At 35.3% G+C, this 15492-nt stretch overlaps 1 protein-coding gene across 1 annotated transcript in view; it reads left to right on the plus strand.

Moving 5' to 3' along the window:
* The window catches only part of LOC140163116 (uncharacterized), a 42048-nt gene that overhangs the window by 24480 nt on the left and 2076 nt on the right, over positions 1 to 15492 (plus strand). The window contains exons 2-14 of the mRNA XM_072186494.1: positions 448 to 714; positions 1262 to 1538; positions 2914 to 3072; positions 4903 to 5069; positions 5366 to 5510; positions 6538 to 6795; positions 7515 to 7723; positions 12109 to 12380; positions 12974 to 13251; positions 13447 to 13605; positions 14177 to 14418; positions 14693 to 14838; positions 15103 to 15360. Coding sequence (XP_072042595.1) covers positions 448 to 714; positions 1262 to 1538; positions 2914 to 3072; positions 4903 to 5069; positions 5366 to 5510; positions 6538 to 6795; positions 7515 to 7723; positions 12109 to 12380; positions 12974 to 13251; positions 13447 to 13605; positions 14177 to 14418; positions 14693 to 14791 — 2532 coding nt within the window. The 3' untranslated portion in view covers positions 14792 to 14838; positions 15103 to 15360. The remainder of the gene's footprint in view (positions 1 to 447; positions 715 to 1261; positions 1539 to 2913; positions 3073 to 4902; positions 5070 to 5365; positions 5511 to 6537; positions 6796 to 7514; positions 7724 to 12108; positions 12381 to 12973; positions 13252 to 13446; positions 13606 to 14176; positions 14419 to 14692; positions 14839 to 15102; positions 15361 to 15492) is intronic.

Here is a 15492-nt window from a genome sequence, read left to right on the forward strand (position 1 = left end):
GTACCTGACCTATGATAGAGTGCATTCTGCTGCTGTCGTGATTTGGTTGGTATGTATATGGCTGACAACTTAAATTGGTTTTGCTGATTGGTTGATTGTTCGTTGATGTATCGATTTTGAAAAACATTGATTGATTGGTTGGTTGATGCATGTTGGCATTTTATATGTTTCCTAATAATTGTATGCGACATAAAGTATGTATTTTATGCTTAATTTGTAATCATATAACTGCTTTCTCTGTTTTATTGGAAGAGAAAGGCTGCATGCTTAGACAGACATTTGTCTCGGAGAAGTGAATGCAGATCCGTATTTGAAATGAATAAAGTTTAAAGACTCTTCTAATTATATCGTTGAGCTACATTGATAACATTTATTTAAGATCGTTTTATAGATAACGATCTTATTCGAGTTTTCAAACTAACTGTTCCGTATCTTGTTAAATTTCAGAACTTTCTTGAAAAATATAACTATTTTCATGGAGCCAAACCGCGTTCACTGAAAACCCCTGAAGATATGAAGGAAGCTATAGAAGAAATGCAAGATTTTGGTGGGGTGGAACGAACCGGAAGCCTAGACAAAGCAACTATGGCTAAAATGAGAAGTCCCCGGTGTGGTGTGTCAGATTTTGTAGGTGTACGAAAAATTCTCATCTCGTCAGACGGAGGCGATACGCCCTTGCTGGACAAAAATGGCCACAAAATCATTAACTTACAGGTAAATGGAATGGAACACGTAGTAACAAATGCTTCATAATGCTCCATCCATTTCCAGGAGAAGTGATTGTCTTTCGATCTGATCCATACAAGAAAATCTTGAATATACTTAGTAAGGTGCTTCGCTCATGCCTTCAGTCGAAACAGTGAATCGCATTAATTGGTTTCTACGTGTTGACATCAATATGGTTTGATAAGAAAACCACATTTATTCAAAATTACTTAAGATAAATGCAAACTATTAACATTGAAATCTCTGGAATAGCAAAAAAAAAGTAATTATTAAGGAAAATGCTTGGAGTTATTCACGGAATGCAATAGATTTATAAAGAACATGACATGATTGTGATAGGAAGGTTTTGCTATCAGTTTACAACATGTACGTGATGGCTTGAATATTTTTTGCTGACCAAAATAACCTGACTGAAACGGCAAACGAATAAGAAGATAATGCCCATGTGTGTCATTGATCACTTACGTGTTGCTAATCCCGGAAAATCTTCCTAAAATACATCGAAATGTAATTGTAAATTCTTTCTACCCTTCAGAATATTAAATTACACACCCGATTTATCCCGGGATCAGCAACGACAAGCCATATCAAGTGCTTTGCAAACGTGGGCAGATCAAACACCCTTACATTCCGGGAGCAGACCCGTGGTTCGGCTGATATCGTAATTCGGTTCGCAAGAGGAGATCATGGCGATGGATATCCTTTTGATGGGCGAGGTGGAACTCTTGCGCATGCGTATTTCCCAGGCAGAGGAATTGGTGGAGACGCCCATTTTGATGATCATGAGCACTTTTCACACAAAAGCCAGAGAGGTATGTAGAGGCAAGCTGGTTGCTCTCTGATGACATGCTAACCTATTGCCATTTGCTTCCTTATTTTGCTCGCTTTGTTCGCATTTTAGTAATCAATAATATGCGTAAATAATTCACAACATTAACGCTGGTACCGTGCGATATTAAACTTCATCGCATTATGCATGTCTTCCAACATTCATGTGTCCTACGTTTATAATTAACTTTCTTAATTTTTTATCACTCATTATTCTAAGCTTGTACATTTTTAAATTCTAATGATGAAATAAGACACTAGGTACTAGCGAATGTCATTCTATGCTTGTATTTTGCTTTTTAAAATTAAACCCATCGCTCATGAATGCATGCTTAATTGTTTTATTTGCAAATAATTACAGATTGTTTTTACAAAACCAAACTATTTGTGGTGAAATGATGGTAAAAAGTCACCAACTATAATCAATCTGTAATTATTTGAACAATAACAAACCTGATGTTTTATTTGCATTTATTTGAAACATAAATAAATATTAACTACCGCATTTAATTTGTAGATTTTTAACTTAACCATTTGTGCGATAACAAGCCTTTTAGCTTTTAAACGCAATTGTATTTTACTTTATCTCTCTTCCTTGCGTAAGAGATATGGTGATATATTTCTACATAAATAGTAGCGTAAATATTCGATGAAATTAGGAAGTATGCATGTCTTTGGTTAAACATTTTTTAATAGATCCAATGTGATGTACGATTTCTTTGAATGATGGAAAAAATCACCATCAATAATAATAATGATAACAACACTAATAATAATAACACTAATAATAATAATAATTATTATTATTGTTATTGTGGTTGTTGTGTTTATTGTTGTTATTATTTTTATTAATATTTTTATTATTAATATTATTATTATTATTATTATTATTATTATTATTATTATTATTATTATTATTATTATTATTATTATTTTATTTTTATTATTTTGTTTTTATCATTTACATTACTAGTATTATATTTTATTATCTATTTATTTCTTTCTTTCTTTATTTCTTTATTTAGTTATTTATTTAGTTATTTATTTAGTTATTTATTTATCTATTTATTTATTTATTTTTTTATTTATTTATTTATTTATTTATTCATTTATTTATTTATTTATTTATTTATTTATTTATTTATTTATTTATTTATTTATTTATTTATTTATCTATTTATTTATTTATTTATTTATTTATTTATAGAGTAGAGGAAAGTTGAAAAGCACACGGACAAAAGTATTTTACCTCCTGCTATTCGATATGCCAAATTAGTGATGACGTAATCAATAATTATTGTGCTGTATTATATGCAGCAATAGGGTTTGATTTTATTATCTTAAATTTGTTAATTTAAGGCACCAACCTGTTCTTAGTGGCTGCCCACGAACTTGGACACAGTTTAGGACTTGCACATTCATCTAATTCACGAGCGTTGATGGCGCCCTATTACCAAGGCTACAAGGCAAATTTTAAGTTGCCTTTAGATGATATCAAAGGAATTCAAAGGCTTTATGGTAAGTATGGTATCACAGTGGTTCGAAACTTTAGAACAGTTATGTCACTGAAATGTTTGATTATCTCTCTATATAGATGAGCTCAGCGTAACAGGAGGTGGGGAAGGGGGGTGGGGTGTGGGTGGGGGGTGTTCGGTGGGCCGCTTCCCCCAGAAATCCGTCGGTAAGAAATATTTGCCCAAATCTATCTGGGATGCGTTTCTTCTCTTTGGCGTATTCTAGTGCAAAAATAAACAAGGATTAATCCTGCAAATATTTTACGTAGATTGTGAAATACAAGGCCATCTCTGCACGGCAGTCCTCCCCCACTATTTCTTGAGCGTCCCCGCGAAACAATTTGGGATCAACAATTTACACCCGTCGGTCATATCATATTTTTTTTCTCGATGCATTCAACACTTTGTGCCCCCGTTCAGAAAACCTGGCTATGGGGTGAGTTGGCATGTGTTTACATTTAGTACTCCCGCTGTTGGTATCATTATATATATTTTGTCACATTGCGATCAGTGTTTACAGTATTTAAACTGTTATCGGGTGATGCTGAGACTGACTGTTTGTAGATATGGTCAATGAATTCCCTAGAACACAAAACTGCATAATGTAAAAAATGAAAGTATGGGCGACTTGAGATATGAGGGGTCAAAGGTCAACAAGGGAGAATTTCAAAATGCTCCAATCTTCATGATTAATATATCAAAATATTATGCTAATCATGACAAGCAAAATCGTAAATATTCATATGTCTGTGCGATTCCTCGTTTGTGAGCAAAATAGGTTCAAGGTCAGAAAACTTTTGTACAAATTCATTTATATAACATTGTCCGATTAAGCCAATAATAATGTCATATTTTTGTTGTTGTCTTGAAACAAGGAATTGGAAGCTATAGTTTAACCTAGCCACGAGGCGCAGTTTTTGCCTTACGGGTTACAGCGGATTAACCTTTGAACTTTTGGTTCCAATGCTAAATTTTTGAATGGGTCATATTTGGGCTAATTTTCTCTACTTGGATTAACTCTGGTTTCAAAGCAAATAATACCAAACTTGCTTACAGGTGCTATTAAGCAACATAATATCACAAAATTATAAAACCACACATTTTATGTGGTATGCCATAGAGGTTGTGGATATGACGTATCATACCGTAAATATGGCGGACTACCCAAATGCATTCAACAAAAGCATGGTTTCAATCTACCGCGTCAGTTCGTCTCACACACATAACATAATGCACTAAGATCAAATAGGTTGATGACAAAATTTGATTGAATGGTTGAGGTTGTGGATATAACGTATCATTCCGTAAATATGGCGGACTACCCAAATGCATTCAACAAAAGCATGATTTCAATCTACCGCGTCAGTTCGTCTCACACACATAACATAATGCACTAAGATCAAATAGGTTGATGACAAAATTTGATTGAATGGACTGCACTACGCCATTTTCACGGTGAATGACACCAGTTCAAATCCTTTGTTTGGAGCAAATCGATAAAAACATGCAAGGCCTCTGCAGACACTTTGTATTATATCATTTATGTGAAACAACAGAGGGCGTCCTTAATGTAAACAGGTGACATTATAGGGCAACTCATCATGTTCGTATTCGCCATTTGCACGGATCCGCCATCTTGCTACCAAAACGAAGTTCTCCCTGCAAGCGCATGCGCAAAATGTGCATTTTTGTTTCTGTAACAGGCGTATACGCACACACAGCACGCACCTTTCGGGGAGAACCTCGTTTTGAAATGTTCGTGCGATCGGCGAATTAACATACTTCGTGAGAATACATTGTTATCGTTTCTTTGTTTTTTTTTATCATACTTCAGGTAAAGCACCAGCAAGACCTCAGCCCCCAACTGGCCCCAAACCCGACCCTGGCCCTAAACCAGGACCCGACCCAGCAGCACCACCAGGCGGACCATCAGGACCAGATGGTTGTGGACTGATATTCCAAGCTGCTATGAATTATAAGGGTAGAATATTCTTGTTCCAGGTAAGATACCTAATAGTTATATCTAATACATTTATAAATTGCGCTTTTATAAATACGCACGTGACTACCTCCTCGCTGCCATAACAGGTTGTAGAGAGTGACCTTTTACATAGCGGTTGGTCTTACTATACAATGCAAAGACGGAACAACATGAGACTACTGTGCAGCAAAATTGATCGTGTAATTTCACGAATTAGCTCCTTGGAAACGCGTGACTAATAATAATAATCAATTCAAATATTTCAGTTTTTCAACTGGCAATATAAATACATTTTCACACATATATTTGTCACCAGGGGACTCAATATTGGAGGATTGAAGAAAATGGCCGCCCGTCTGCTGGCTATCCAAAACCAATCACAGCTTACTGGAAAAATGCACCCTCAAATATTGATGCTGTTGTTATGATGCAGAGAACAGATAATGTAGTTTTCTTCAAAGGTGGGTATTCTTTCATTTTTGAGAAATCATGGCGTCATATAACACACATTCTGTACAGATGTATCTAAAGACCGACACAACTAAAAAGGCACTTGGATATCAGAAACCAGTAACCAATAAGAGAGTTTGCTGCACTTTATGCGTCTCAAATAAAAATAATGATGCAAATAATGATTCTAACATGAATAATCACAAGCGATAGGTAAAAAGATTTGCCTTGTATAATAGTGGAGTCAATAACAATATATTACAAATTCCATGAAACTGTACATTCCTCCATTTAACTGTTTGCAAATGTAATGACAAAATGCAATACCACTATATAAATCAATAAAACGTTATTTGCATATGAGCTCTGACATTGTGTGAAACAGATAGTAAAAATGTCAAAGGTTTCTCTGTACATTGTTTCCGAGAAATTTGTTATTTCGTGGTACCTCTAAAACTATATCGTAGTTGTCACTAACGATATAGTTATACCACTTAAGGAGGTACTACATCCCTGCCCAATTTTGTGACTATTTTTGCATTTTTCTCAAACATTATAGCGCATTGGTGACAAGTAAGTCTTTGCCCCTATAATATACATATCTTACCTGTCACCTATGCGCTATAATTGTTGAGAAAAATGCAAAAATAGGCACAGAATTGGTCAGGGGTGTAGTACCCCCTTAAGAATAGAAAATTTATGATATCGTTGCAGATTTCTCGTTAAACCATTTCTTGTGTAGGAGGTGCAGACATCGACATACAGTTCCTGTGATAAATTAACATTTGCTGTCGATTATGATCCTCATATCTGATATACAATTTACACTTTTATTTAAAAAAAAAAACAACAGAAGAAGGATAAGAAACTCCTTCCTACTGATTGTGCAACCGGTGACAATGAATACCATGAGTACCGGAAGCAAATATGGGGGGAAATATAGCAAGTTGTGTATTATCATTATTGAGACCCGTTTTTAAATTCTTCAAAGTATAAATTGCCTTTAATGTAATTACCTATATCTCTCCATATTTATAGGGGACAAGTGGTACGAATTCCGAGGCCCTAGTCTTCTACGTCATGGTGCCCTGAGCGAGTTTGGTCTTCCAGCGACAGTTACCAAACTTGACGCCGCCGTTGTATGGGACGGCAACAGCATGCCATACTTCTTTGTCGGAAATGAGTATTATAGGTTTAATGAGGAACGAGGAAATGTTGACAAAGGCTACCCTAAACCTATTACACCTAACTGGGTCAACATTCCAGGCAATGTAGGGGCTACATTTGGATTTAAAGGTAAAATATAGATATGGAACTCCGCAAAACTGTGTTTGTAGAATTCAATTTGATCAGAGTTGAAACATTATTCCAGTGACATCCAATTGAAAAATACATAGGGAGAAATGACAGTACTTTATATCCAGGTAGAAGCTATTATTTGAGGTATTTAAATTGCCTAACATTAAAGACTCATTCATGGATTTGCTCATCTGGACGATCGTAAAAATAATCAAAATTCAGCTTTTGGTATGTTTGTCATTATCATAGATGTGCTAATATAGACTGCTAGTGGTTCAGCAGAAAGCCGTGTATTTAAGGCAAAACAAGGCATTACACATGAATCTGTAATTTATATACTGACAGTATGTAAATTAGCTACATGTATTTGAATGGGGCTTCAACTTCGTCAATACTGCTGTTTTCTTCATTTTTGCCAAATTTTTCATTTCAAAAATACCAAATGACAATTTGAATGACCTATCCTTCACTTTTAAGCACTTTATAAACAATTCTAATTATTTGCACTTGCGCTGGGATCACTCAATGGGTCTTTAAGCAATGGATTCATAGGAATAGTGGATGGTGACGTTTATCATGTTTATAGTGATAAAGAGCGTTAAAAAGTTCAACTGAGTTAACATTGGTTAATCTCTTTTGTTTGTTTTTTCAAACTTGGATAACTTTTTCTATTACCACAAAGGTAAACAGGAAACTTATTTTCCAATTTTTTACAGGTTTCACGTATTTCATCAAGGGTCATAGCTACTACAAATTCGACAATAACGCCATTCGAAGAGTCGCTGGTCCAAGAGACTTTGGAATTGATTTTCTCAAATGCACTGGAAGAAGGAGTTTTCGGCTAGGATCTGCTGCCAACATATCAAAAGCAAAATTCGCTACAGTTCTACTTCCATTTGTCTTGTCTGTGTTCTATTTATTACTATAATTAAATGACAATATCGGTATGTGCCTTTCTTTGACGATGGATTAAGCCACTCAGTTTTGAAGCAAATGCAAAATTCACCAAACTTTGTTACAAAATTGAAAGAAAGAGACGAATGAACCATACAGACTATTTTTTTAAATTTATATAATTTTTGTTAATTATTATTATTATTATTATTATTTTTATTTTTCTTCTCCTCCTCCTTCTCCTCCTCCTTATTATTCTTCTTCTTCGTCGTCTTCTTCTTCTTCTTATTATTATTATTATTCTTATTATTATTATTTATTTATTATTTTTTATTTTTATTATTATTATTATTATTATTATTATTATTATTATTATTATTATTATTATTATTATTATTATTATTATCATCATCATTATCATCATTATTATTAGTATCATCATTATTATTTTATTCAATTTTACTTCTCAATTGAGCATTCATTTGGAACTTAAAACTAAAACCAAACCCTGACAAAATGTATTCAAAGTAATAACTCTCCATGATCTTGGTGACAACCATACACTAAAACTTATGAGAGATAGTGCCGGTATATGGTATAAAGTATGAAAGTAAGTATGAAAAAACATTCATTGTTCGTGTGTCGGTCTTCAACAAACTGGAAGGTTTATGCTATTTAGCTTATCCTTTCTGGCATATTTAAATATGCGATCACAAATGTAATATTAAATTAAGTCAACTCAAAAGGGCGTGTATGTACAAATAGCATCATAAAAAGATGTAAATAGCTTTTTTTTCTTCAAACAACGTGTTTCTTTCTTTATATATAATAGAGCAATATCGTGTTAATCTTGAATATTTAAATAAAAGATAACCCAGACGGAAGTATTTCTAATAAGTAAATCATTTATTATTGTCAAATAAATTTGAATATTTGAATTAATTACTAAAGCAATGTTTGCATAATTATTTACAAGCGAACAGCTCTTTTCACTGATTTCTCTGAAACTATTTACTCACAAAAGTTGATTATAGTGTTGAAAAGACTAATGACTTTTATACCATTGGTCCCGGGCCATTGGTTTGGTACCAGACAATACTTTAAACATATAGTCCGTCAACTAAGAAGTACAAAGTAAATAGACCTCGGAAACTGGACGTAAGAGAATAATTATTTCCAGTGCAATGCGTGTTGCACTTGCCGAGCGCACCTCTTTATGCGTCGCGATTTTTAACACGCAGTGCGACCCCTGATGCCACAGATTTGATTTGTACTTCTATGTTGAAGCAGTATAGACCACACCACGGAATCATGGCATATTGCCTATGGGGATCGACGCTTAGTCATGTACCGCGTGAGCAAACTAAAAAATAGCAAAAATAACGCGAGCGTACACAAAAGAAACTTCGCGCGTATGATGAGCGATGGCGCCAGGTCTGAACGATGTACCGGCGTAAACTGAATTCAAGTACGCTTAGAAAGCACAGGCGTGGAAAATTCCAATCTGTGTGTTTATTACTCTAGGGTATAGACCAATATAGACTATTTTCCAACAGTCAAAGTCCTCGTGTTTTATTCGATCGTGCGTATCTAACAATCACACTGGCATTGCGTGTCTTCGCGTATACGTGATAGAGCGTCGCCTGTCTTCGCGCTTACGCGGAAGACCGTAAAAATACGCGGTATGTGCGTAGCTGTTTCCCTTGTCGCAATTCATTGAACGATCGGCCCTCATTATCAGGTGATGCTAAGACTTTGACTGTTTGGAGTTCGTCTGTATCTCTTTAGTCCATGGTTTCAAAATACTTCAGTGTTTCTATTCTTTACCTGTACTTTGACAGCAAAGATATCGTGCAATAAATTACCAATATAGACTATTTTCCAACAGTCAAAGTCCTCGTGTTTTATTCGATCGTGCGTATCTAACAATCACACTGGCATTGCGTGTCTTCGCGTATACGTGATAGAGCGTCGCCTGTCTTCGCGCTTACGCGGAAGACCGTAAAAATACGCGGTATGTGCGTAGCTGTTTCCCTTGTCGCAATTCATTGAACGATCGGCCCTCATTATCAGGTGATGCTAAGACTTTGACTGTTTGGAGTTCGTCTGTATCTCTTTAGTCCATGGTTTCAAAATACTTCAGTGTTTCTATTCTTTACCTGTACTTTGACAGCAAAGATATCGTGCAATAAATTACCAATATAGACTATTTTCCAACAGTCAAAGTCCTCGTGTTTTATTCGATCGTGCGTATCTAACAATCACACTGGCATTGCGTGTCTTCGCGTATACGTGATAAAGCGTCGCCTGTCTTCGCGCTTACGCGGAAGACCGTAAAAATACGCGGTATGTGCGTAGCTGTTTCCCTTGTCGCAATTCATTGAACGATCGGCCCTCATTATCAGGTGATGCTAAGACTTTGACTGTTTGGAGTTCGTCTGTATCTCATTAGTCCATGGTTTCAAAATACTTCAGTGTTTCTATTCTTTACCTGTACTTTGACAGCAAAGATATCGTGCAATAAATTATCCTGTAAATACAACTATTGTATCGTCATAAGTGCAGGTTTTTCATTATTAGTCATTGTAGATGTGTTTGTGATTTTTTTATAATGTATTGATGTGCTTCATGTTGCTTTTAATTAACTCTTAACAACACCAGAACGGTAAACTGCATATCCGTCTTTACACGCATTTCAATGGGAAATGAACTTTGCTGCTTGGATGATGTCACGAGAGGTTAGCATTTCTTCCGTATTGAAAAGCGTGTAAAGACGGATATGCAGTCGACCGGCCTCACACAAATGATCACAATGATGGAAATAAATGTGCAGATTGTGATCAAAATACTAAATATGTCAATAACAGATTTTTTTTTTTGAGTGAATAAGTACTATTTTATTTCAGTTAGTTAATTATATTGATTGATAAAGAAGGAATGGATAAAAGATGATATTGAGCTATTTGTTATTTTTAAATCATTGTATGTCATGGCATTACCACTAAACACGAATATAAACTTTATTATACATATCATCTTTCATGTCTGTTACCTGAAATATTTCTGGTAATATAATTTTAAAAGAATACAAAGTTTCCTTTAAATAATTGCGCCGGCACTTTAACAATTTCACATCTACCCCATAGTGATTAGTTACGTGTTGATTGTAAAATGTGCCCCAGAGACGATTACAAACAGAAATTCAAAACAAATATAGCGTTAGTTGTACATTGTGTGTTTGATGATTAATTATGTTTTAATATTTCATTCATAATTTTTAGCTCTTGCTTGTTTATAACCATTGTTGTTAATTTAGTATCATTTAACCTGTTGTTCAGCTAATTGTGCTTTACAATGTGATCTTCCTCTACAGAATCTCTGTGAATATACATACATCTAATCCGATCATTGGATGTATTATTGTTTGACTAATATTATCTGTTTGCATACTAATGACAATTTCTTTTTCAATTTAACACAATTTTTAACAAACAATCTTGTTACCTTTGTGAGTTTTCATATATTTTTCTGTATGATTATTAAGCGTAACCCTATTGTAGGAGTAAGGATAACACTTACATATCTGGTATTTCAAAATCAAGAAATTAACACATTTAATTCATATGATAACAATGTGTTAAATGCTGCAAATATGAAAGTTTCACATTGCTAAAATTTCGGAAATGTATCAGCTTATTGCCAAATTCCGAATTGATGATATCCTTATATCGACATTATTCTGCGCCGATTAAAGGTACTTGCAAACTACAATGGACAAAGGGTTCCAACACGCCCGGACGGCAATGAAAACTCTTGATTTCAGATTATGTTTTCTTCTCATTGGCTGACAAAGATGGATAATTTTCTGTTTTCTCTTCTTAACCAATGACCTAAGCATGTAGTAACCATACAACATGTGGAGACCTTTGTTATTGTAAGTTAAATTTAGTCATGTATGACCACATTACTGTATTTTCGAAAATGCTTTCTAGTTTGAAGTTTGTAGATATGTACTGTGGTCAAAGCAACCACAATTGATAATTGCAATGACAATATTTTGTTTCATTTGAATTATAAAACGGATCTCAAATTATGGAATTATATTTATTCCATGAATGTTATTGTTTTTTGTTTTCAATTATTTTGCCGTATTATTAGTACTACAGCACCTAAAAGCACCTCTGAGGCAATGATATTGCAATCATATTGCAATGATAATATTTGATTTATAAAACGGACCACGAATTATCGAATTATATTTATTCCATGAATGGTATTGTTTTTTGTTTTTAATTCTATTGCCTATTAGAAAAAAACGACGGAAAAGAAAAAGATGTGAACAAACTAAAGGAAATCCCCAGGAGAACACTTTTTACATATATCATAGTAATTGTTGTTATTTTGCTTTATTTTCAGAGCTTCCTTGAAAAGTACAACTATTTCCATGGAGCTAAACCTCTTAGAATGAAGGGTCCTTCTGATATTAGACTAGCTATTGAAGAAATGCAGGATTTTAATGGGCTTACACGAACCGGAAAGCTAGATAAAGAAACAATGGCTAAAATCAAGAGTCCTAGGTGCGGTGTAGCAGACTTTGTTGGCCCGAGAGCAAAAGCTCATTTAGTGAGGAGAAGGAAGCGATATGCACTAGCCGGACAAAAATGGCCAAATAAAGATTTAACATACAAGTAAGTGATTTGCATGACAGTCCTTATGTATAACATAATTGCTTTATTATGAATGTAAATAGATTTTTGCTCATCAAGATACATGTATTTAGGACTACGGTTTATATCTTTCCAACCAAAAGAACCTTGATTAAATGAAAATCAGCAAAAATTGAAAACAGGCAATCTCCGGCATTTGAAAGCGAAAAGGAGAGTAACAATTTAAACAATAAGCGGGAATTTAAAATCAAACTTAATGTTATACAGAGGTGGCTATTACTAAGATACCGATCGTTATTTACGGCAGGGGGAATGGGCGTTTTGGAAAAAATATCGACAAAAAAATTCGCGTTCCCCCTCGCGTCCGCTGAAAATTTTCGCTTTCCCCCCTTGTTTTTCCGAATTACTCCATTTAAAATTTAACAATCCCCATCCTGGTTCAACGGAAAATTTCGCGTTCCCCCCTCAAGACCCAAACAAATTTCCGGGTTCACCCCTCAAAATGCCCATTCCCCCCTGTCGTAAATAACGATCGCTCCCTGAACATACAATTACCCAGAAAATGATCAAACCAAAGGAATGGAAAGTTGTTTATTTGTTCTGTTTTTCTTCAGGATATTAAACTACACACCGGATTTAGGAAGGGGACAAGTAAGTGAAGCAGTACAGAAGGCGTTTCAAACATGGTCGGATCACACACCTCTGAAATTCCGACAGGTAACTCGTGGTTCAGCTGATATTGATATCCAGTTTGCAAGAGGAGAACATGGAGATGGCTATCCCTTTGATGGACGAGGTGGAACTCTTGCGCATGCGTATTTCCCAGGCAGGGGTATTGGAGGAGACGCCCATTTTGATGACAACGAGTCCTTTTCCCATAGGAGCTACAGAGGTAATTAACAATACCTCATTATAGTGTAGATTAAAAACTAATTTATTAACAACATTGCTTTCTTTATTAAGGTTATTAGTAAATGTACAAAGTTAATTCTAAGAATAAGTTTTGCCATCCACACAATATGTAAGCAAATGTTATACTTGTTTTGTAGAATGACATTGTTCGCTTCTTTTCTTAAACATGAAATAGGTACCGATCTGTTCCTGGTGGCAGCTCACGAACTTGGTCACAGTCTTGGACTGGCTCATTCTTCTAATCCACGAGCATTAATGGCACCTTATTACCAAGGCTATCAACCAAACTTTAAATTGCCACTTGACGATATCAAGGGAATTCAGAGACTTTATGGTAACAAAAGAATTTCGTTGTTGTTTTAGGCCACAAAAAGGTTCGTCTCTCAAACATTATTGCAAAAAGGCTAGTGCTATGCTTTTTATTTTGAAAACAAAGCTAATTGCTACGCGGATTGTTTTTATTGTTTGGTGTGTGTTTTTTTAGCCCACTTTTCACGTTGTTCAGCGTTACGCGTCCATGTTTTTAATAACTGAACAAAAGCCTAAAAACAAGACTGAGCTCATAGGGCTACGCGTAAAGATGGCTTGAGAGACAAACCTTCTATTTACCTCCAAATTCGATTACGAATCTTAGTATATTCTTACACTTGCTTCTATCCGTTTGTTCTAATTCCATAGAGTACAGTTTATACAGTAAACTGGACTTGCTTACACAACTCACAAATAGCAGTGTAGCCAGCTGAGCCAAATTGTCGTCCCCATTTGTTAATGTTAGTCCCATTTTTGGTCATTTCAATGTTTAATGACACTTATTCCCCCTGGCTACGTCACTGCTCACAAACATGATGGTGATGATGATAATTATTATTATTATTATGATGATAATACTTGTTTGTACATTTCAGGAAAAGCTCCAGTTCGACCTCAAACACCGAATACACCAACCAACCCCAACAAGCCCAGCAACCCCAACAAGCCCAGCAACCCCAGCAACCCCAGCAACCCCAGCAACCCCAACCCTAATCCCCCAGTACAACCACCCAACACGCCAACCAACCCACGCCCACGCCCACCAACTGGACCAGATGCTTGTGGAACAATCTTCCAAGCTGCCATGAACTTAGATGGAAGAATCTACTTATTCCAGGTAAAATATCAAACAAAAAATCAAAAGCATTTTGATTTTTGAATTGCAAACCAATACAGACGGTGTAAAAATTATGTTTCTCCATGCAATTTCTAGGAAAAACTGTAAATCCCATGTATTTTGAAGAAAAAGCTTGAATATATAAACCATATTAACAGTAAATGGGACTGCCCACTTACAAAGGAGTGATATTGTAAACATAATGATGATATTAATTGACGTATCCTGACATTTTTACACGTTTTTCTAACGGCTTATGTCATTTACATTTTAGGGAGCCAATTATTGGAGGCTTGAAGAAAATCTCAAACCATCTCGTGGTTATCCAAAACCAATCCAAACGTATTGGAAAAAAAGCCCCCACAAATATTGATGCCGCTATGGTTTTGCAAGCATCAGAAAATGTCGTTTTCTTCAAAGGTAGGTATTTGGTCATTAGGTTGGCCATTAGTGATTAAAGATATTATAACAAATCAAAGTTGGACACTTCAGATTGATGTGCAAGTGTTGATAAGCGCCGGGATAGAGGTTGTTTGTTTGAATATTGTGTTATGCCAAATAATAGATAAATCCAATGGCTCCGTCCTGCTAAAAAAAAACCCCAAGACGAACAGGTGGACAAAATCATTGTATTTAGTATTTCCTGTTGACGATAATGTTATCCATTTTATTCTCTTCTTGAAGGAAACATGTGGTACGAATTCGAAGGCCCTCGTCTTACTCGTCAAGGTGCTCTTACTGAGATTGGCCTTCCAGCGACAGTTACCAAAATCGATGCGGCCGTTATTTGGGAGGGTAACATGATGCCATACCTCTTCGTCGGAAATGACTATTATAGGTTAAATGAAAGACGTGGACGCGTTGATCGAGGCTACCCTAAACCTATTACACCTAACTGGGTTGAAATGCCTGGCAATGTAGGTGCTGCATTTGGGTCTGGAGGTGAGTCGAATAGAATAACCATCCTTCTACCACCATATCCCCATTATGTACTAGCATCCGATCATGTTGTGTGGTTCAATCGATGCAACTATTTAAAAAAAAAAAGGACAATAAACCGTACTAAACTACATA

This window comes from Amphiura filiformis, chromosome 1, assembly GCF_039555335.1.
Source record: "Amphiura filiformis chromosome 1, Afil_fr2py, whole genome shotgun sequence".
Classification (NCBI taxonomy): Eukaryota; Metazoa; Echinodermata; class Ophiuroidea; order Amphilepidida; family Amphiuridae; genus Amphiura; species Amphiura filiformis.